Source organism: Cetorhinus maximus, chromosome 2, assembly GCF_964194155.1.
Source record: "Cetorhinus maximus chromosome 2, sCetMax3.hap1.1, whole genome shotgun sequence".
NCBI lineage: Eukaryota > Metazoa > Chordata > Chondrichthyes > Lamniformes > Cetorhinidae > Cetorhinus > Cetorhinus maximus.
Window position 1 is genome coordinate 62011770 of NC_135880.1, and position 21500 is coordinate 62033269.

General features: G+C 43.8%; 1 protein-coding gene across 6 annotated transcripts in view; it reads right to left on the minus strand.

Moving 5' to 3' along the window:
• Window positions 1-21500, minus strand: part of kiaa0825 (KIAA0825 ortholog) — a 594535-nt gene that overhangs the window by 495516 nt on the left and 77519 nt on the right. For all 6 annotated transcript variants that reach the window (XM_078565259.1, XM_078565275.1, XM_078565269.1 and 3 more), the window contains exon 2: window positions 20533-20678. In XM_078565259.1, coding sequence (XP_078421385.1) covers window positions 20533-20669 — 137 coding nt within the window. In that variant the 5' untranslated portion in view covers window positions 20670-20678. The remainder of the gene's footprint in view (window positions 1-20532; window positions 20679-21500) is intronic.

Here is a 21500-nt window from a genome sequence, read left to right on the forward strand (position 1 = left end):
ACAGACAGGAGAGGACTGAAAATACATAAACAGTGCCGCCGTGGCAGAGCCCAGAGCAGTGGGAAAAAGACTCAAAAGTGGACCATCAATCAACTAATAAAAATCAAGGAGTGTTATCACAGGGCAGCATGAAGGTGATTGGATGGTGAATTTTGTAGTTTCATTCCTACTCTTTAAGCTAGGGAGATGCATCAAACTCAGAGCTGTAACTTACTATCACTTTATTGAATTAATAAATCAAATGAATTACTTTATCGATAAAGCTAAGTTAATCAACTGAACAATAATTTTAAGTCATTAAATAAGTAAACAGTTTAGGCAGGCATGGCAGAGCTGGCTGAAAGGTTATTGACTGGATCCTGCCTGCCGCTGGGATTGTCCAGTCCTGCCAAAAGTCAATGGTTTGGTTGGACTGCTGAATCACCCATGGTGGGTCCCATCACAGTAGGGCTGGAAAATCTCGGCCATTAACTCTATTTCTCTCTCCACAGTTGCTGCCTGATCTGCTGACTTCCATCGTTTTAGTTATGGCAGAAAGATGGTGTGCCATAGTTGCAGCAGGTTAGGTTCTAGTGTGAACTGATAGTGTGAATAGGAAAAGGGAAACAGAGGCAGGTGTCCAAACTATAATACCAAATGTGCTCGAAGCAAATGCTTTGAAATCAAAGGACTTTGGATCTATAACTAAATAAGGATACTGATTATCAAGTTTAGAAAATGGTTATACAGGAAAAAGTTAACATTAGGCTGTTTAGGTGTTAGGAATATCCTCTATGCGTTGTGACCATGGGTCCTTGACCACTGACAAATGAAATAGCAAGATCAAAGCACAATGGCAACATCAGAACACAGGAGAACCCTGGCTACAGAGGGTAAAAGAGATTCATCGGACAGGTTTCAAGAAGTTAAAGGGAGAGAAGAGAGAAAAGACATCGCGAGCCATCTGTGCCCCTAGCAAGGAGGGAAACAAAAACCATTAGAACTAGGGTATCGGTTGCCTTTGTTTGTTAAGTATAACTTTTGTTGCTTAATAAATTGTCCTGATGCCTCTGCATTAAGTGTCTCCTCATTTGAAATTTATTGTCTGGTCTCAAAACCTCTTACAGGTGAGTCAGGCAGATAAAGGGGTCTGAGATGTAGCGAGGGAGGAGCCTCAGCTCTTGTCTTTGTCCAACAGGTGCAAGGTACTTGTTGCCTTATATTGAAAGCAAGGATTGCATGGTGGATGGACAAACTGACCATGGCATCATGGTGCAGTAGACTGTTCAAGTGGGGAGAGTAAAGAGAAATGTAGTAGTGGCACGGGGTAGCATGGCCAAGGGAATTGATACTGTTCGCTGAAGCTAAGACCAAAGGTTGTGTTGCTTGCCCAGTGTCAAGATTCAGGGCATCTCCGCACAGCTAGAGAAAAACTTGGAGTGGGAGAGGGAGAATCCAGTTGTCGTAGGAACTAACAACATAGGTAGATCTAAGCATGAAGTTCTGCAGGGGAAGTTTGAGGAACTGGGCTCTAAATTAAGAAGCAGAGACTCAAGGGTGTTAATCTCTGGACTATTACCTTAGTCACGTGCAAATTGACAAAATCAAGCAGATTAGAAAGTCAGATATGTCGCCCAAAGAGTGGATTGGGAAGAAAGTTTGCAATTCATAAGGCACTGCAATGGGCTCTAATTAAACTGGAAAGGAATCAACATCCTGGTAAATCGGGCTGTGAATAGGGCTTAAAACTAAAAGGTAGGGGGAAGGGTCAGGTGAAAGGAAATTTAGAAATCTAAAGAGAAAAGTCGAGGCAACATAAAAGTGCAGTGTTGAATTGTTTCTTTAAATGTTAGTTTGATTATGAAGAATTAAAAAAGGGAAAAAAAATTATTCAGACATGTCCCCTCATGTGACAGTGTCACATGAGCTGGGACATGTCAATGAATTTTAATAAAAAATGTTATTCAATTTATAAACACTTCATGAAACCTCATCTCACCCGTGGATGAGGTTTCATGATAAATGCGAAGGCTGCCTGGGCTCTTCGCCTGCCCGCCAACCTTAAGGCTGGATGGACAGCTCAGACAACCAGCTTAATAAGATTATTAACGGCCTTAATAGGCCTTTGACAGTTTGGTGGGCGCACAACTGACTCCGGTGCTCTTTCGCCGAACTGAAGATCTGAATGACGCGCGGTGACGTCTGGACGCACACCCGATGTCACTGCGCGTCATTTTACGCTTCAGCGAGCGGGGCCCACCCCCGCACGCTGACCAGAAGATTCAGGCCTAAGAACTCAGTAAGAAAAATTAATCTGTGGTTTACGTGGCAAGTTCAGGATAGGATTAGATAATGTCGCAAAAATGGTAGTAAACCTCGGGATCGGGAGAGTTTCAGAAGCCAGAAAACACAGCGAAAAAGTTGATAAAAGAAGAAAAAAAAAGTAAATTAGGTAAGAATATATATGTTAGAGCTTTTACAAGTATATAAAAAGGAGAGTAGCTAAAGTAAACATTGGTTTCTTAGAGACAGAGACAGGAGAAATTAGTATGGGGAATGAGGAAATGGCAGAGACATTAAACAAATATTTTGTGTCTGTCTTCACAATAGAAGACACAAGTTACATACCGGAAAGAGAGCTTTTGTGATGGGGTGGGTTTTTAGGGTTTTTTTTTTGGTTTTTTTTTTTTTTGGGTTTTTTATTTTATGTCATGAGTATAACAAAAGCCAAGAAATCCACAGGCCCTGATGGCCTACACCCTACATCTAAAACAGGCTGCAAGGATAGTGGATGCACTGACTAAGATTTTCCAAGATTTCAGAATGGTCCCAGCAGAGTGAAAATGTTGTAGCATAGTGGGTTAATAGCTATGGTAATGATATAGTGATGTGTATCATGACGTAACAGAGACATCAACAGTCATGTGCTAGAGATTCTGTAGAGAAGATGGAATTATCTCTCCTCAAGAGAGATGTCCCCACTTAGTAGTTCATATGTAAACAGCATATGCAATGTAATTAAAGCAGTTTGTAGTAACTACCCAAGTCAGACCAGAGTTACTCAAGATAAGATAGATCACATGACCAGCATACAAAACATGGTAGCAGCAGTGGTGACACCAACCTAACAATGGGTTGGTTGGTGCCATCGAGAGGGGATTATTTTCCATCACAGAAATACCATCCACTGGACCTCAAGTGGAGATTAAGACTGTAGATCTCGCGGTTCTTTTTTGAAGGTAGGTCAGAAGGTGCGGAAATAGGAGACACTGCAGCAGATGGTGACCATCCGCAAGAGGACCTTCTCTATCTAGTTTGGTTCTTTCCTGAAGGTTATAGGAAATAAGCCACTGTAGCAATGAATGATCTGTTGGAAGATAAGGTCTTAGAGAATGGTATGCTATTTGAATCTACTGCCGTAGCATGTGAAGACTTTTTTTTTGAGCAGTCAGTGGTGTTTGCTGTCGAAGAGCAGAATCTTTATCCCACCGAACCTACCAATGATATGCATTGTATGTTGCTGGCAGACCAAAGAGTTGTCCAGGGAGAACAAAATGTTTGCTTCCATAGAGGGTCACACTGCCAGAGCATTGGTAGAGCCTGTTAATTTGGGTGAAATTAAGTTGACGCCCACACTTCAATCTCATCAGAAAATCTTCCTTCCATTAAAGTTGTCCTTCAGTGCAGAAGCAGTAACCAGAGCTTCTATCGCTGCAGACTCCTGTACAAGAATTTCATCGACACTTAGTTCTGGAGATTCATTCCATTGCTGAAGTTGGTGTTGCCTTATCTTATGCTGACACAGTCATCCCACTGCCTACAGTGGAGCAGCCTCATGCTGAAGAAAATGTGGCTATGTTACCACTGCCCGCAGAAAGTAAAAGTAGTTTCCAAAGTGGTGTCAGGAAGTCATATTTTCTTCAATTTCCTACAATGTCCTTATGAATTTTGTTGTTCTTCTTCTTGTTGCCCAGATTTGTTCAAATCTCAGATAGAGTATATTTTTCGTCCTCAATGCAGCAGTGAATGATGCAGCTGTACAATTCTTCATTGGAGTTGAAGGTACTTCACCTTCTCAGGTACTTCACCTTCTCAGGTACTTCACCTTTCTCCAGTGTGCTAAGAGGGAGCAGAAGGTTCCTGAGCGAATACTAGTCTATCCTCTTCCTGTTCAAGAGAATGCAATTGTCGATGTCCTGAGGTTTTCTCTCTTGGATCAGTCTTTCACTGAAAAGGTTTTAACCTTCCTTACAGTTCAGTTGTAGAGATCACAGCCCAATTGCCAGCAGTCATGGAAAGCTGCTGTCCCACTCCACCAATATTGTTGTCTTCCAGGGAAAAAACGACGCCTGCATGTATCCACAATGTCCTCTCAGACAGTTAAAAACACGGTGGAGATTGAATCCTTTATGACAGTGATGTGGGGAACAGGGAGAAAGAGTAGGGGTAGGAACCTGTAACAGTAAAGAAGGATACAGAAGTTCGAAAAAGCAATGTAAATAGTTTAAGAAATAGTTTAACACTGTTATTTAAACAAGTTGGCATTATACTTTGGGGAGATGTAGCATAATGGGCTATAGTTATGGCAATGTGTAGTATGTGTAGGCGAACATTTTGGGTCCAGTGACCACAATGTCATTAGTTTTAAGCTAATTATGGATAAGGATAGGTCTGGTCCTTGAGTTGAGATTCTAAATTGGAGAAAGGCCAATTTTGTGGAAATGAGAAAGGATCGAGGAAGAGTGGATTGCATAAGTTGTTTTCTGGCAAGGACGTGTTCAGTAAGTGGAGGGCATTCAAAGGCGAAATTTTGAGAGTACAGAGTTTGCATGTTCCCGTCAGGATTAAAGGCAAAGTTAACAGGCATAGGGAACCTTGGTTTTCAAGGGATATTGGCAATCTGGTTAAGAAGAAGAGAGGTGTATAGCAGGTATAGGCAACAAGAAGCAAATGAGTATAGAAAATGTAAGAAAATACGAAAAAAGGAAATCAGGAAGGCAAAAAGAAGACATGAGGTTGCTTTGGCAGATAATGTGAAGGTAAACCCGAAGGGTTTCTACAAGTATTTTAAGAGTAAAAGGATAGTAAGGGACACAATTGGTCCCCTTGAAGATCAGAGCGGTTGTCTATGTGTGGAGCCTCACGAGATGGGGGAGATCTTAAACAGTTTTTTTGCATTAGTATTTACTCAGGAAACTGGCATAGTGTATAAGGAAGGGAAACAAGCAGTAGTTTCATGGAACATATAGAGATTAAAGAGGAGGAGGTGCTTGCTGCCTTACAGCGAATAAAGGTAGATAAATCCCCCGGGCCTGACATGATATTCCCTCGGACCTTGAGGGAGACTAGTGTAGAAATTGCAGGGGCCCTGGCAGAAATATTTAAAACGTCCTTAGCCACGGGTGAGGTGCCGGAGGATTGGAGGGTAGCTCATGTTGTTCCGTTGTTTAAAAAGGGCTCCAAAAGTAAACCAGATAATTACAGGCCAGTGAGCCTGACGTCAGTAGTAGGTAAATTATTGGAAGGTGTTCTGAGAGATCGGATATATAATTATTTGGACAGCCAAGGGCTGATTAAGGATAGTCAGCATGGCTTTGTGCGTGGTAGGTCGTGTTTAACGAACCTTGTAGAGTTTTTCGAGGAGGTTACCAAGAAGGTAGATGAAGGAAAGGCTGTGGATGTTGTCTACATGGACTTTAGTAAGGCCTTTGACAAGGTCCCACATGGGAGGTTAGTTCAGAAGGGTCAGACACTTGGTATCCATGGAGAGGTTGTAAACTGGATTCGAAATTGGCTGTGTGGGAGAAGACAGAGAGTGGTAGTGGATGATTGCTTCTCAGGCTGGAGGCCTGTGACTAGTGGTGTGCCTCAGGGATCTGTGCTGGGACCATTGTTGTCGACATCAATGATTTGGATGATAATGTGGTGAAATGGATCAGCAAGTTTGCTGATGACACTAAGATTGGAGGCGTTGTGGACAGCGAGGAAGGCTTTCAAAGCTTGCAGAGAGATCTGGACCAACTGGAAAAATGGGCCAGAAAATGGCAGATGGAATTTAATGCGGAAAAGTGTGAGGTGTTACATTTTGGAAGGTCAAACCAAGGTAGGACATACACAGTAAATGGTAGGGCACTGAGGAGTACGGAGGAACAAAGGGATCTGGGAGTTCAGATACATAATTCCCTGAAAGTGGCGTCACAGGTAGACAAGGTTGTAAAGAAAGCTTTTGGCATTCTGGCCTTCATAAATCAAAGTATTGAGTATAGGAGTTGGGATGTTATGGTGAGGTTGTATAAGACATTGGTGAGGCCAACTTTGGAGTATTGTGTGCAGTTCTGGTTGCCTAACTACAAGAAGGATATCAGTAAGATTGAGAGAGTGCAGAGAAGATTTACTAGGATGTTGCCGGGTCTTAAGGAGTTGAGTTACAGGGAAAGATTAAACAGGTTAGGACTTTATTCCTTGGAGAGTAGAAGAATGAGGGGAGATTTGATAGAAGTTTACAAAATTGTGAGGGGTATAGACAGAGTAAATGCAGGTAGGCTCTTTCCACTTAGATTAGGAGAAATAAACACGAGAGGACATGGCTTTAGGGTAAAAGGGGAAAGGTTTAGGGGAACATTAGGGGGAACTTCTTCACTCAGAGAGTGGTGAGAGTGTGGAACGAGCTACCATCTGACGTGGTAAATGCGGGCTCACTCTTAAGTTTTAAGATTAAATTAGATAGATACATGGATGGGAGAGGTCTGGAGGGTTATTGACTAGGTGCAGGTCAATGGGACTAGCGGAATAATATTTCGGCACAGACTAGAAGGGCCGAATGGCCTGTTTTCTGTGCTGTAGTGTTCTATGGTTCTAATGAGGTAGTGATGTTTATCATGATGTAACAGTGACAACAGCAGTCATATGCTGGAGACTCTGTAGAGAAGATGGAACAGTCTGCACACAAGAGAGATGCGCTTACCTAGTCGTTTATCATGTATGTAGTGTAAATAAAGTAGTTTTGAAGTAACCCGAGTCAGACCTAAGTCACTCATGAGTAGGGGGAAACCTTCCCAGCATAGATTAGGCCACGAGATAGCCCAAAAAATGTAAAATGTAACATAATAGCAAATTTAGGTGGGTAGTTATGAATTAGTTTTTAGCCAAAGGAGTCAGTTTTTATTAAAACAAATCAATTAAAGCCAGGAGTCTTGATTGAGTAAAGAATACAAAATCAAAAAGGCCATTTTTAGACTAACAATAGTGGCTTATTCAGCCATTTTGTATCACTGCCTTAAGATTAATTCAAAGCCTTGGCTAACTCTGGATTGAGTTAATTAATAAGTTATGTAATCAATGATTTTTGATTTATGCTATGTAATAATCAAGCAACAGTAATGATTAATTGATTTTAAGTAATTTATGTTTTAAGCTCATTTTGGCCAATGCAAGAGGTTTTCAGTCAAGTACGAGCATGAGACATTGCAAGATAACCCCATGAAGCCGAATCACCAAGACTGAGGTGTCCGGTCCTAAGGTAAAGGGCTTTGTTCAAAATCATATTAAAACTTGTAAAGAAGCCATTGCTCTCCATGGGTGAAACATCGCTGTCCTTTTGAACAAGGGGTTATCAACTAGAAGATATCAGTTAAAAAGAAATTAAATCAGCTTAGTGATACTTGGCACCAAAGGCCTGGCCAGCATGCCCTCACAGTCAGTGGGGTAATAATCAGGCATGGCTTCATGTTTATATTCTTTTAAGGTCTCATCGCGCAGACATGACCCCAGAGGCAGCAAATCATGCGTTCTCCATGTGTGGTTTCAACATCGAGTCCAGAGGGTCCTGAGAGGGTATATATCTCATCTGTGACTTGTGATCTACTAGAACGCACAACCGACTAGAGCTGCAAAGTCGATATCCTGAGTTTTCTACTAAGTATATTTTACTTCTTATTTTACTTTTTAATAAACTTTACTGAATTACCATCCAAGAACCCTGATTGCCAATTGGTCAAAGTCTTGTAGGAACATCAATTACAAAAGGGTCTTCTCCAGACAATCTAAAGCTGATTTATGACCTGTAATTAATTTAATATCTACAGTATCACCACTACTCAAGGAAAGAGAGAAAAAACAAGGAAGCATAGGCCAATTAGCCTTACATCAGTCATTGGAAAAATACTGAAATCTATTATTAAGGAAGTCCTAACAATGCATGTAGAAGCTCATAGGCCAGAATTTTACCTTCGGTGTGCAGGCATGCGTCCCGAAGTCACCGCGCACCCTTGCGATATTTCGATGGGTGGGCACGTGATGAACACAGAGGCGCGCCAGCCATTAATTAACGGGTCAATTAAGGCCCTTCAGACACCAACTGTCCGGAGTTTATGTAGCCCGTGCGATTTTCAGGGCGTCGCATGGGCACAACGGGCAGGTAGGTAGGCCACATTTTCAAAAACCTCATCCACGGGCGGGATAAGAGGGGTGAGTGGGCTTGCTATTGCGAGTTGTTTGTACCTTAGCTTATAAGTTGCTGCTGCTTGCTTGTGTGAACAGGACATCTTAATTTCGCATCAGAGCTGCTTTGACAGAAATAAGAGACTTCAGGACTCCGGAGGAGTCATACCACTTGGGTCCTTCCAGGTATCATTAGACAGCCTTCCCTTACCCTGAGAATGGGGATTGCAGTCTCCGCTGGAGGCACCACCTCTGAGGAGGAAAAGAGGGCCAGAAGGGGGAGGAGGCTAGGTGTCCCTTTTCAGCCTCCAGGAAAGTGACCTGTGGGAGGACAAGCGCAGGCACAAGGGGCGCAGGGCCAACAGGAAGTCCAAGACAGAAAAGGCCGCAGAAGGTGCCACTATCCTGCTGCCAGGGTTTACAGGCGGTGATGCAACTACCTCAATATGTCTGAGGTGCAATGCCAAAGGAGGCAAGGGAGACAGTGACCTCCATCTGACAGATGATTGGCCCTGAGACCAGCTCTGACTGTGTGGGTGGACACCCCATGCCCATGGCGCTGAAGGTCACAGTGACCCTCAACTTCTATGCTTCCGGCTCTTTCCAGGGGTCGGTGGGTGATCTTTGTGGAATTTCCCAATCAACTGTCCACAGTTGTGTCCAGTTGGTGACAGGCGCTCTGTTAAGGCATGCATTGACTTTCATTCAATACCGCACAGACGAGGCCAGCTAGGCAGAGCGAGCCAGAGGCTTCGCAGCGATCGCTGGATTCCCTTGCATCCAGAGCGCAATCGACTGCACATACATGTGGCCATCAAGGCACCAGTGGGTGAGCTGGGTGCCTTCGTCAACAGGAAGGGATTCCACTTCATGAACGTGATGCAGATTCTGCAAGGGTACCCAGGGAGCTCCCATGACGCTTACATCCTGAGACACTCCCAGGTGCCAAGGCTCTTCAGTGCTCCAGCCTGACTGGATGGATGGCCGCTGGGTGACAAGCGGCTCATGGCACCTCTCCACCATCCAAGAACAGAGGCCGAGCAGTGGTGCAATAGCAGCCATGCCTCCACAAGGGCGGTGGTAGAGAGAGCCATAGGTCTTCTCAAGATGCGCTTCCGATGCCTAGACCATTCAGGGAGTGCACTGCAATACCCCCCAGATCGTGTGTCACTGATAGTAATTGCATGCTGCGCTCTCCACAATCTGGCACTAGAAAGGGGAGATGCAGTGGAGGAAGAAGATCAGGACACAGCTGCTCTGGCAACAGACGATGAGTCCGGTAGTGAGTCCGAGGATGAGCACGGTCAGGAGAACTCTGAGGGGATAAACGCTGACCTGGGCAACCTCCAGGGAGGCAGGGACACACGGGATGTTTTGATCCAACGTTCTTTCAGCTAGCCTACCAAATAAGAACCACCACCACCACATGCCAGGGTTTCAGGCTCCATACTCGATACCTGACAGGAGCATTTGCTTGGTGAACAACATGCACTATGTGCCATTTCAATAAAGTTCAATGACAAACAAGTCATCCGTAACATCATGCTTTACCATGCACCTGCAGAACTAATGAAGCACCCAGACGCTTGTTGAATAGAAACATATTTAATGACGTGGTGCCTGGCATACATAATACAAATTAAATTGATAGGTGTTACCCATAAAACCAAATAAAATTTAACGTAAAAGTGGGGGAAAAAAATATCACTAGTGATAAGCCCATGTTGTGCTTAAAGTTTTTGCTTGTGGGTACTACATCTAGGTGCTCCACCCTCGCTGGCGCTGGCATTGGAGACAGCCTGCTCACTCTGCATTGATTACCTTGGCGGGCGTACTCTGGCCTGTGGAGCCTGTGCTGGCCCCGCCTGGGAGGGAGCGGTCAGTGCCACGGCTGGCATCTCTGCCAGTCGCCACAGCCTCATCGGATGCTACGGTCACTGGCAGAGGCGGAGGAGCTGCTGCCATCATCTGGAGCGCCCTGAGAGGAGCCTGCAGAGACAAAAAGCTGCTCGTATGCCAACATGAGGGCGCTTTGGACCTTTGGACCTCCCTGCTCACGATTGATGGATGGGGACCTCACTGAGAAACTGGATGCCCAATCCATCTCTCACACTAACAGTGACCACCTGAGGTCATTGCTGGTGTGAGGGCTTGCAGATCCGAGCGCATCCCCAGGAACCCCTGATTCGGCTCCTGAAGGAGCCTCTCCAAGAGAGTTGCCACTCTCTACATGGAGGTGGCAGTGCGCTCGGCCATGAGGGTCATTGCATTGCTCATGGTCCGCAAGATCTCTTCCACAACGGAGACCATGGCACGCATTCCCTCATGTAGCTCCACCAGATCCACCCCCACAACCAGCTGGACTTCCAGCATCTGCTGCCTCAGGGATGACTCCAGAGGCACATCATCAGCCACCGACTGGGCATGTTCCTGGTCCCCAGCAGTCCTCTGACTACCAGCGCCCTGGGCGTACTCTGCCTGCACCTCAAGCGAATGTGAAGTGCCCTCACCGATGTGCACCGAGATACCAGCTGCCAATGTAATGCCCACCGAAGTGCTGGTATCTGCGCTGGTGCCTACCTGGCTGAGAGGGTGTAACGCAGGTGCGTTGTGATGGTTGCTGTCCTCTGGGGTCAGTGGAGGACCTTCAAGCTCCACACCTCGATAGGCTGCTGGTGAGCCTGAAAGGAATAACAAGGACATGTCATTAGTTGAAGTCATTACACTGTTACTGTGCATGCCTGGCACCCGAATCAGGGTGCCCTCGTCTTTCCATTATCAATGGGGATTCCCTGTTCGAGGGTCACATCATTATAGAGACTACAGTGGAATGGTTGCAATTGCAGACATTCTGACCTCAGTGCACCGCACTCTTGCCTCCCTGTGGCACCCCAGCCGGCTGACCTAGGCGCATGGCACCTCTCCAACTCCAGGGCCTCCTGCTCATATCGAGTTAGGATGAGTAGGCGGGACGGTCCACCGCCAGTCTGCAACCTCTTGGCATTGTTATGGGATGTCTTCTCCTGAAAGGACAAAGGAGCATTGATTAGTCCACCCTGTACCTGCATTGCCATTGCAGCCTGGCCAGCCCATGTGAGGAATAGTTTGCAGGGCTCAGCTCAATCGTGACCCTGGAGCCGCAATACACTCATTCCAAGCAGCCAGGGCTCACCCCCTTTCCCAGATGCTGCCTCATTGACATTTGCCGCTCACACTCTATGACCTCTGAGGTCCGGGTGGAGGGGAGGTGGGCAGCTCCTAACTGCTATGCTAAGTGACCCATTCTGACACAGTACTCACCCTTCCTGATCGCAGGAGATCATTGAACCACTTATGGCACTGCGCCCATGTGCGACTCACCACATCATGGGAGCTTACCCTCGATCTCACCTCCTCCCAGGCATTTTTGGTGAGGTGGGGGACCTCCTCCTCGCGTCCCTGGGGACAAGGATCTCTCTCCGTGCTGCCACCTCCTCCAGGAGGGTAGTGAGACACTCATCTGAAAAACGCGGGGCTGACTGACCCGCCGATCTGCCCTCCCGCCTGCCGTGTTCACCCGTAACTACCTCCATCATGAGGTGCAAGTGCTTCACCGGCATCCTTCAAATGGCTGCCGCGGTTGCTTTTGAATCGGTCGCCAGGTCACTATTCGGCCCAGCGGGCATTGAGCTCCCGCCCCCGCCCACCCCTTCTCACTGTTGCTGCCATCGGGTCTTACATTGGGCGGACCTTAATTGGCTCGTCCACGTGAAATCGCGGTGTGGAGCCAATCGCGGGCGGCGATCGGCTTCCCGGCTGCCCCCACCCACTCTCGCTGAGCCGACACGCCGAACGTAAAATCCTGGCCACAGTAAGATCAGGTTGAGCCATCATGGTATTAAAAAAGTGAAATTGTGCTTGACAAATTTAATGGAGTTTCTTGCTGATGTAACTAATAGGTAGATAAAGGGGGAGACCAGTAGATCTGGTGTACTCAGGTTTACAAAAGGCATTTGATAAGGTGCTTCATTAAAAGTTAATATGCAACGAAAGGGCTAATAGAATTGTGAGTAATTTATTAGCATAGATGGAGGATTGGTTAGCAGACACGAAGGAGGGCATAGGGATAAATGGAGCATTTTCAAGTTGACTGCAACTTGTGAAATGTAGGGGCCTCACTCATTTACAATCTATATTAATGACTTAGGTGAAGAGACCAAGAGTACTGTACTCTATTTATATTTGTTAATGATATAAAGTGAGGAGGGAATGTAAACTGTGAATATGACACAAAGAGGCTGCAAAGAAATATAGACAGGTTAAGTGAGTGGGTAACAAGGTGGTAGATGAGTATAATGTGGGGAAGTGTGAGGTTATTCACTTTAGTTTTAAAAATAGAAAGCAGAAGACTTTTTAAAAAGATGTGAAATTTTAAATGTTGACGTTCAAAGAGAGTTGGGTGTACTCATACAGGATTTTGCTCCCGAGGCATATGTGCAGAGCCAGGAAATTTCGCAGCTCACTGCCCTGACCCCAGGAAAAATTGCCCCGAATGGCCAGGATGAAGTCAACTCATGCCCCCCATCGGCCCCTTATAGCCCTGATGCCAACTTAATTCCCAACTCATGCCCCCCATACATCCCAATGGCCCTTTACAGCCCCTATGCCAACTTACCCAGTAATTACCATGGACAGGCCTCAGGAATCATGCTTAGATGAAATAAAGAAAAGTTCTAAATGTCTATTACAGATATCACTGTATAAAAAACTCTCATTCATGAAAGCCCATTCAATACATTTTATCCCCTCACATACCTTAGCCCTTATAAAAATATTTGTATTCACAGCCCCACATCAAAGACAGCTAATCCCTTAATAATCTCTTGGAGCTGTTAATCAAACTGTGAATTTACAGCTGCTCCCCAACCTTGATAATGACAGTGAAGCAGCTAATGAAACTGCTAGAACAGATTTTTTTTTCCAAATCTCAGACACAGGCAGGTAGCTTTTCAATTTTTAAAGGGATGGACATTTAAATAACTTGACAAAAACAAAAATACCTGGAAAAACTCAGCAGGTCTGACAGCATCTGCGGAGAGGAACACAGTTAACGTTTCGGAACTGAATGAAGAGTCCTGAGAAGAGTTCTGATGAAGAGTCATTCGGACTCGAAACGTTAACTGTGTTCCTCTCCGCAAATGCTGTCAGACCTGCTGAGTTTTTCCAGGTATTTTTGTTTTTGTTTTGGATTTCCAGCATCCGCAGTTTTTTGCTTTTATTTAAATAACTTGACAGCCTGACAGTTGCACAGACCTCAATCGGCCCTTTATGAGCACTTTCCAAAAATTCCCAACTCCCAAACTGTGGAATATGGCCCTTACTCCAGCAAAAGTGGGATCTGGTTGAACTCAGCAGAGAGTTCAAATGGCCTTGTTGAGTCCGACATGTGGGAGTCACTTCCTGCCCCCAGTGAAAATGGTTTTTGTCGGGTATGGGGGTGGGAGTTCCAGATCTGGGGTACATCTGACATATTGGATACACAGTGAAATCTCCATGGCTCCGTGAAAATCCAGGTCAGAAAGTTAGCATACAGGTACAGCTAAAAATTAGGTAGTCAAAAAGCTTATTGGGCTTTAGTGCAAGGGGATTGGAGTAGAAAATAAGCAGGTTTTGATACAATTTGTAGGATTTTGGTGAGTCCACATAGACTACTATGCTCAGTTTTGGTTTCCATATTGAAGGAAGGATATACTTGCTTTGGAGGTGGTATAGCAAAGGTTTACTGGATCGATTCCTGGGATGCAAGGGTTGTCCTATGATGAGAGGCTGAATAAACTGGGCATATACTCTCTGGAGTTTAGAAGAATGAGAGGTGATTTCATTGAAACATACAAGATTCGAAAGGGGCTTGACAGGTTAGACACAGAGGTTGTTTACCCTGGCTGGCAAGTCTAGAGCACCAAGGGAACAGTCTCAGGATAAGATGTCAATCACAAAGGACTGAGATAAGGAGAAATTTCTTCACTCGGAAGATTGTGAATCTTTGGAATTCTCTACCCCAGAGGGTTGTGGGGGCTCCTTCGTTGAGTTTATTCAAGGCTGAGAGAAATATTTTACCCTGTAGTCTCCCAAGGAATCAAGGGAATATGGGAGCAAGTGGGAAAGTGGAGTTGAGGCAGATCAGCCACAATTGTATTGAATGATGGAGAAGACTCAGCTGTATGGTCTACTCCTGCTCCTATTCCTTTTATTCTTAGAAGAACAAAGGCAGCAGGCACATGAGAACACCAACACCTATAAGCTTCCTTGCAAGTTACACATCACTCTGACCTGGAAATATATCACTGTTCCTCCATCATTGCTGGGTCAAAATCCTGGAACTCCCGATCTAACAGCACTGGATGTATGTACACCATATGGGGTGCAGTGATTCAAGGCGGCAGCTCACTATCACCTTCTGAAGGGCAATGAGGATGGGCAATAAATGCTGGCCTTACTAGTGATGCCACATCCCATGAACTAATAAAAAAAAATTCAAAATATCCCCAACTGTCAACAATTGACATTTCACTGATGGTTTGAGATTACCTCAGTTGCAATTCGTTTGCAAACTCAGAACAACTGTTTATGTGTTGAATCTGTTCCAAAATAAATCTGATAAAGCTCTCTTGAAATTAAGTTAAAATATAATGTTGCATCATGCTCTCTGTTACTTCAACAATTTTCTGGTCCTAACTTCTTCCTCTTCACCATGGACTACCAATCTCTCCATGCCTTCATCACACACCAGGAGGTCTGAGGTCTCCACTTCTTCCTTGAATGGAGATCCAACCAGTCTGCATCCACCAGCACCCTACTCCATCTGGCTGAACATGTTCTCATATTGAACAACTTCTCCTTTAACTCCACTTACTTCTTCCAAATAAATGTATTGCTATGGGTACCGACATGGGTCCTAGCTATGCCTGCCTTTTTGTGGGATATATGGAACCAGACTTGTTCTATCTTGTTCCAGACCTACTCAGGTTCCCACCCTCATTTTTTTTTGCAGTGCATTGATGACTGTGTCAGTACTGTTACTTGCTCTTGCCCAGAACTGAAAAGTTCCATCAACACTGTTTCTAATTTCCACCCTAATCTCACCTTTTCACATGGACCATTCTTGACTCTTTGCTTTCCTTCCTTAACTTCTCGGTTTCCATTTTTGGGGAGAGGCTAACAATGAATATTCACTGTAAGCCCACCAACTCCCACAACTGCCTGGACTACACAGCCTTACACCCTGCTTCCCGTAAGGACTCCATTCCATTCTCCGGTTTTTCTATCTCCATTGCATCTGTCCTAATGATGCAATCTTCTGAACCAGCACTTTGGATATATCTTCCTATATCCTCAACTGAGGACTCCCTACCATCGTAATTGACAGGGCCATTGACCATATCCATCCCATTTCCCATACTTCTGCTCTTACTCCTAGCCCAACTCTATTAGAACCAAGTTAGGGCTCTGCTTGTCTTCATCTTCCAACCCACTGCCTCTGTATTCAATGAATCATGCTCCGTCATATCTGCCACCACCACCACCTGCTCCACCCCCCACTTAAACAGTATAAATTTCATCACATTTTTACTTCTCTTTAGCTCTGAAGAAGAGTCATACAGACGAGTCATACAGACTTGAAACGTTAACTCTGTTTTTCTCTCCACAGATGCTGTTAGGCCTGCTGAGTTTTTCCAGCATTTTCTGATTTTTGTTTCAGATTTCTAGCATCCACAGTATTTTGATTTTATCTTAATAGTTTTTCATCATTCTGCCATCCAAACCTCCTCTTTTATTTGACAGCATCTGTGGAGAGGAAGACAGAGTTAATGTTTCAAGTCCGTATGACTCTTCATCACTTGTTCTGATGAAGAGTCATACGGACTCGAAACGTTAACTCTGTCTTCCTTTCCACAGATGCTGTCAGACCTGCTGAGTTTTTCCAGCTATTTTTGATTTTGTTTCAGATTTCCAGCATCCGCAGTATTTTGCTTTTATCTCCTCTTTTATTTACTTGTTTCATTACCACTTCTCACTCTTCGCCTGCCGCACCAACCCTTGTCATTAAATCTCTCCTGTCTTCCACCTTATCAGAGAACTTAACTTTTGTTCTTTTTCTACCCTCCTCCCTTACATTTGCTTAAAACCAGTCACATTTCTAACATTTCCCAGTTCAGATGAAAAGTGTTTGACCTCAACAGGATAGCAGGCAAAACTGTAAAGGCAATGCAAGGGTTTGAAAGAGGATATGGTTCAGGGATAGCCGAGGTACATTCCCATGAGGGGGAAAGCTAGGAGCACAAAGCCAGAGCTCCCAGGATGTCAAAAACAGATAGAGAGTAAGATGAAACAGAAAAAGGGTGCAAATGACAGATGTCAGGTTGATAATATAAGTGAGAACCAGCCTGAATATAGAAATCTCAGAGGGGAAGTGATAGAAATAAATAAAAGAAGCAAAGGGGGAGTATGAGAAGAGACTGACAGTTAATATAAAAGGGAATCCAAAGTCTTTAATAGGCTTATAAATACTTAAAAAGTGTTAAAAAGAGGAGTGGGCCCATTATGGACCAAAAAAGGAGATTTACACACGAAGGCAGTAAGGCATGGCTGAAGCACTGAATGATGCTTTGCATCTGTCTTTATCAAGGAGAAAGGTGCTTCCCTATTCATAGTGAAAGAGAAGGCAATTGAGACACTTCATGGACTAAAAATTGTTAAAGGGAAGACGATAGATAGGCTGGCTGTACCTAAAAGTTGATAGGTCACCAGGACTGAATCAAAAGCATTCAAGGATAGTGAGAGAATTAAGGGTGGAAATTGTGGAGGCACTGCTCATAATTTTCCAATCCTCCCTAGATACAGGGTTGGTGCCAGAGGACTGGAAAATTGCATGAAAAATGTTACACCCTTGTTCCAAAAAGGATGCAATTATATGTCCAGTAACTACAGGTCAATCAGTTTAACTTCAGTGGTGTGGAAAGTCAGCACAGAATTGTTAAGGGTAAATTGTGCTTAACTAACTCGCCTAAGTTTTTAGTGAGGTAACAAAAAGGGTAAATGAGGGCTATGCAGTTGATGTGATGTACATGGGCCTCCCAAAGGAATCTGATAAAGTGCCGCATTAAAGGCTTGTGAGCGAAATTGGAGTTCATGGAATAAAAGGGTAGCAGCAGCATGGATATGAAATTGGCCAAATGACAGGAAACAGAGTAGTGGTGGATAGTTGTTTTTTGGACTGGGTGTAGGTTTACGGTAGAGTCCCCCAGGATTCAGCGTTGGGACCCTTACTTTTCTTGATGTATATTAATGATTAAGACTTGGGTATACGGGGTACAATTTCAAAACTTGCAGTTGATAGAAAACTTGAAAGTACTATTAACCATGAGGAGGTTAGTGTTAAACTTCAAAATAAACATAGATAGGTTGATGAAATGGGCAGACAAGTGACAGACGAAATTTAATGCAGAGTAGTGTGAAGTGATTCATTTTTAAGGGGTGCAGAAGTAGAAGGACCTGGGTGTACTTCTGCACAAACCATTCAAGATAGTAGGGCAGGTTGAGAGTGCAGTTAAAAAAAGTACACAGGATTCTGGGCTTTATAAATAGTTGCATAGAGTAAAAAAGCAAGGAAATTAAGATAACCCTGTATAAAACAATGGTCCGGCCTCAACTGGAATATTATGTTCTGGGCACCCTATTTTCGGGAAGATGTGAAAGCATTAGAAAGAGTGCAGAAATGATTCATGAGAACATTCCAGGGACGAAAAACTTCAGTTACCTGGATAGTTTGGAGAAGCTGGGGCTGTTCTCCTTGGAGAAGAGAAGGTTGAGAGGAGGTTAGACGGAGGTATTCAAAATCATGATAGGCCTAGGCAGAATAAATAGAGAGAAACTGTTCCCATGCATAGAATGATCAAGAACCAGAGGACTCTGATTTAAAGGCAATGAGTAAAAGAAGCAATATGAGGAAAGCCTTTCCCGCAGCGCATGGTTAAAATCTGGAATGCAATGCCTGGGAAAGTGGTGGAGGTAGATTCAATCGTGGCTTTCAAAAGGGAATTGGATATTTATCTGGTGAAAAAAATTGCAGGGCTACAACAAAAAGATGGGGGAGCAGAACTAGGTAAGTTGCTCTTACAGAGAGCCAGCATAGTAACAGCAGTGAAATGGCCTCCTTATGTGCGTAACCATTTTATGATTCTTTAATCTATTCATTCCTCTATGATGAGCACCTTAATTAAGGCCTTTTGAAAATCCAGATAATTTACATTTACCGAATTACCATTGTTATGATTTTGGAAGGATCCGGTTAGGGGCCAGTAACATTTTGTTTAAAGCAGTCAAAGTTTGAAATCCCAAGTTCTTACAAAGAGCATAAAGCCACTAGAGTCCAGCCTTTGAACAAACAAAATAAGCTTTACTATACAGTCATAAAAATAAAACAACTTACAATATCTATCTTATACTCCAACAATCAGAATCAACATGAGGTACATGCAAATTAACATGCAAACTGTGGTCAAACGCACCACATTGCATAATTAATAGCAGATGCAATCAAGGTAGATCCCACGGATTTCTCAGCAACCCAACCAATCTCATTAAAACATTGTCTCCCTCACAAGAGGTTTCAAGTCTTCCCTGTCGAAGATCTAGCCTCTGAATTCCCTCCAAAAAGGCGCTTCAACTCAGATGTCTCAACAACTGCTCACCTCTTCATGGTTTAATCTCTTCTCATGAGACTACTTCCACTGGCTTCCCGAGACTGCACTCCAGCACCAAATCACAGGCACAACTCCAGCTCTTCAGCCACACCAAACAGAACACCACTGCTCCAAAGGGTTACCTTTGCCCTAACAACCCGCAGCATGGAGTCACTGAACTTCAACTCTCCAGGGATTCTCCTGAGTCATCACTACCTGAGCCTGTCAACAGCAGCACTTTCGTTACTTGAAGTCTCTTTCTTTGCTTCTCTACCAGTGGTTTCACTTCTTGGTGGTTCCTACCAGTGATCTCATCCCAGTGGCTCCTTCCCTGATGGTCTTCCTGGACCTCTCTGGATTCCCTCCTCTCGATCCCGGGACTCCCTGTATTATGGCGTCAAGCTCTGGGTTCCCAGTCCCCCAACACTTCAGATTTAATTTTCTCTTCCTCATTTTAAAATCCTTTAATGGCCTTATTCCTCCATACCTCTATAATCTCCTCCAGGTTTTTTACCACAGCACACCCACTCCCCCCTGCCCCCACCCACCCACTTTCTACCCCCAAACTTTATGTTCCTTAGACTCAGGTCTCTGTATCACCCTTCGTCCATCACTGATGGTCATGCCTATAACTGTCAGGGCCCTATGCTTTGGAATTCCCTCTACAAGTGTCTCTACCTTCAAGGCACTCCTTAAAGCTAATCTCTGGCCAAGCTTTGGTCACCTGCACCTAATATCATCTTCTTAGGCTCAGCATTAATTTTTCTGAGTATGCTTCCATGAAACTCCAAGACATTTTTCTACATTAAACATGCTATCAAAACGCAAGTTATTTTTGTTGTCCTAAAAATGCATATACATAGCACATTTATGACCTCAAGACATGTCAAAGCATTTCGTAGTCAATTCAGTATTTTTGACGTCTGTTCACTTTGGTAATGCCAATTTACACAATCTCACAAGTAGCAACGGAATAAATAATCAGTTAATCTGTCATTAGAATTGTTGATTGAAGGAAATATGTTGGTCACGACACCAGAAAATCTCCCTGTATATGTAGAGTGCTGTGGGATCCTTTATGTCCATCTGAGCGGGAACATAGGGTTTCGATGTAACGACTCATCTGAAACACAGAACCGCTGGTGCAGTAATTCCTTAGTCTAACAGCGCAGCATACACTATATAATTAATATAGTCCTCACAGCATACAAGAGCAAGTACTCTGAAATGTGCATTGTAATATACTCCACATCAAATAATTACCGAATAAAATAGGCAAACTTTCTTGAATCAAAGAAAATGAAATAATAACAAAAAATACAGATATTAGCATATCATTCTGAAATTGGTGTATGTAATCAAAGCATAACTTGCCATATAGTGAACAACCTACCACACAGCATTCTGCTTCAGATTCTCATCAATGTCACCAAGAGCTTGTTGCAATTCCACTTCCCCTTCCCCTGGTATTGTGTCCAAGAGGCAGCCTGAGCAGGAATAATCCAATAGGTAATCTCCTTCCCATGCCATCACCAATACCTGAAAACGATAGTTTAAAGCAATGGTTTAACAGTGTTGTTAAAATAAAAGAAATCCATTCATCTAAAATCCAATTAGAAAAATATACAACACATTTCAAATACTAATATAATAATAGAAAATGCTTGAAAAACTCAGCATCTGTGGAGAGAGAAAGCTAACGTTTAAGGTCAATGACCTTTCAACAGATTCGAAAATGTTAGACATGAAAAGCCTTTAAGCAAATATGAACTGAGGGAAAAGGTGACAGGAAAAGAACAAAAGGATGAACTCTGTGATAGGATAGAAGACAGCAGTGATTAAAGACCAAAAATGATAATGGGGTAAGGCTAGTAGAGCCGATAAAAACAAGACAGGCTTGCATTCAGAGAGCCTTGCATGACCTCAGGATTTTTTTTTGTTTTAAGAATATACTTTATAGAATATCTGGAAGAACATTACAAAATATTTCAAAATCGCCATCACAAAAAGTACAATCAGATTCAACTTTTACACATGGATCACGAGGTGCATCAATACAATCAATGAATATTACAATCATTTCAATATGGTCATTACAGACAATGGTATTGGAGTTATCAACATACATCATGTTGCACTCTGAGGTGCTTCAATACAATTATAATACAATTAGTATTCAATGCATACATTCATTGTGAGCTGTACAGCCCGAGGGGCTATCAACAGTTCCCAGCCTCTCAGTGCACAATGGCAGAAAGGTCTTAGACAGCGACCTTTCCCCATTGCGCCTTTGCGGCGGCTGCCCCAAGCTTTATTGCATCCCTCAGCACGTAGTCCTGGACTTTGGAATGTGCCAGTCTG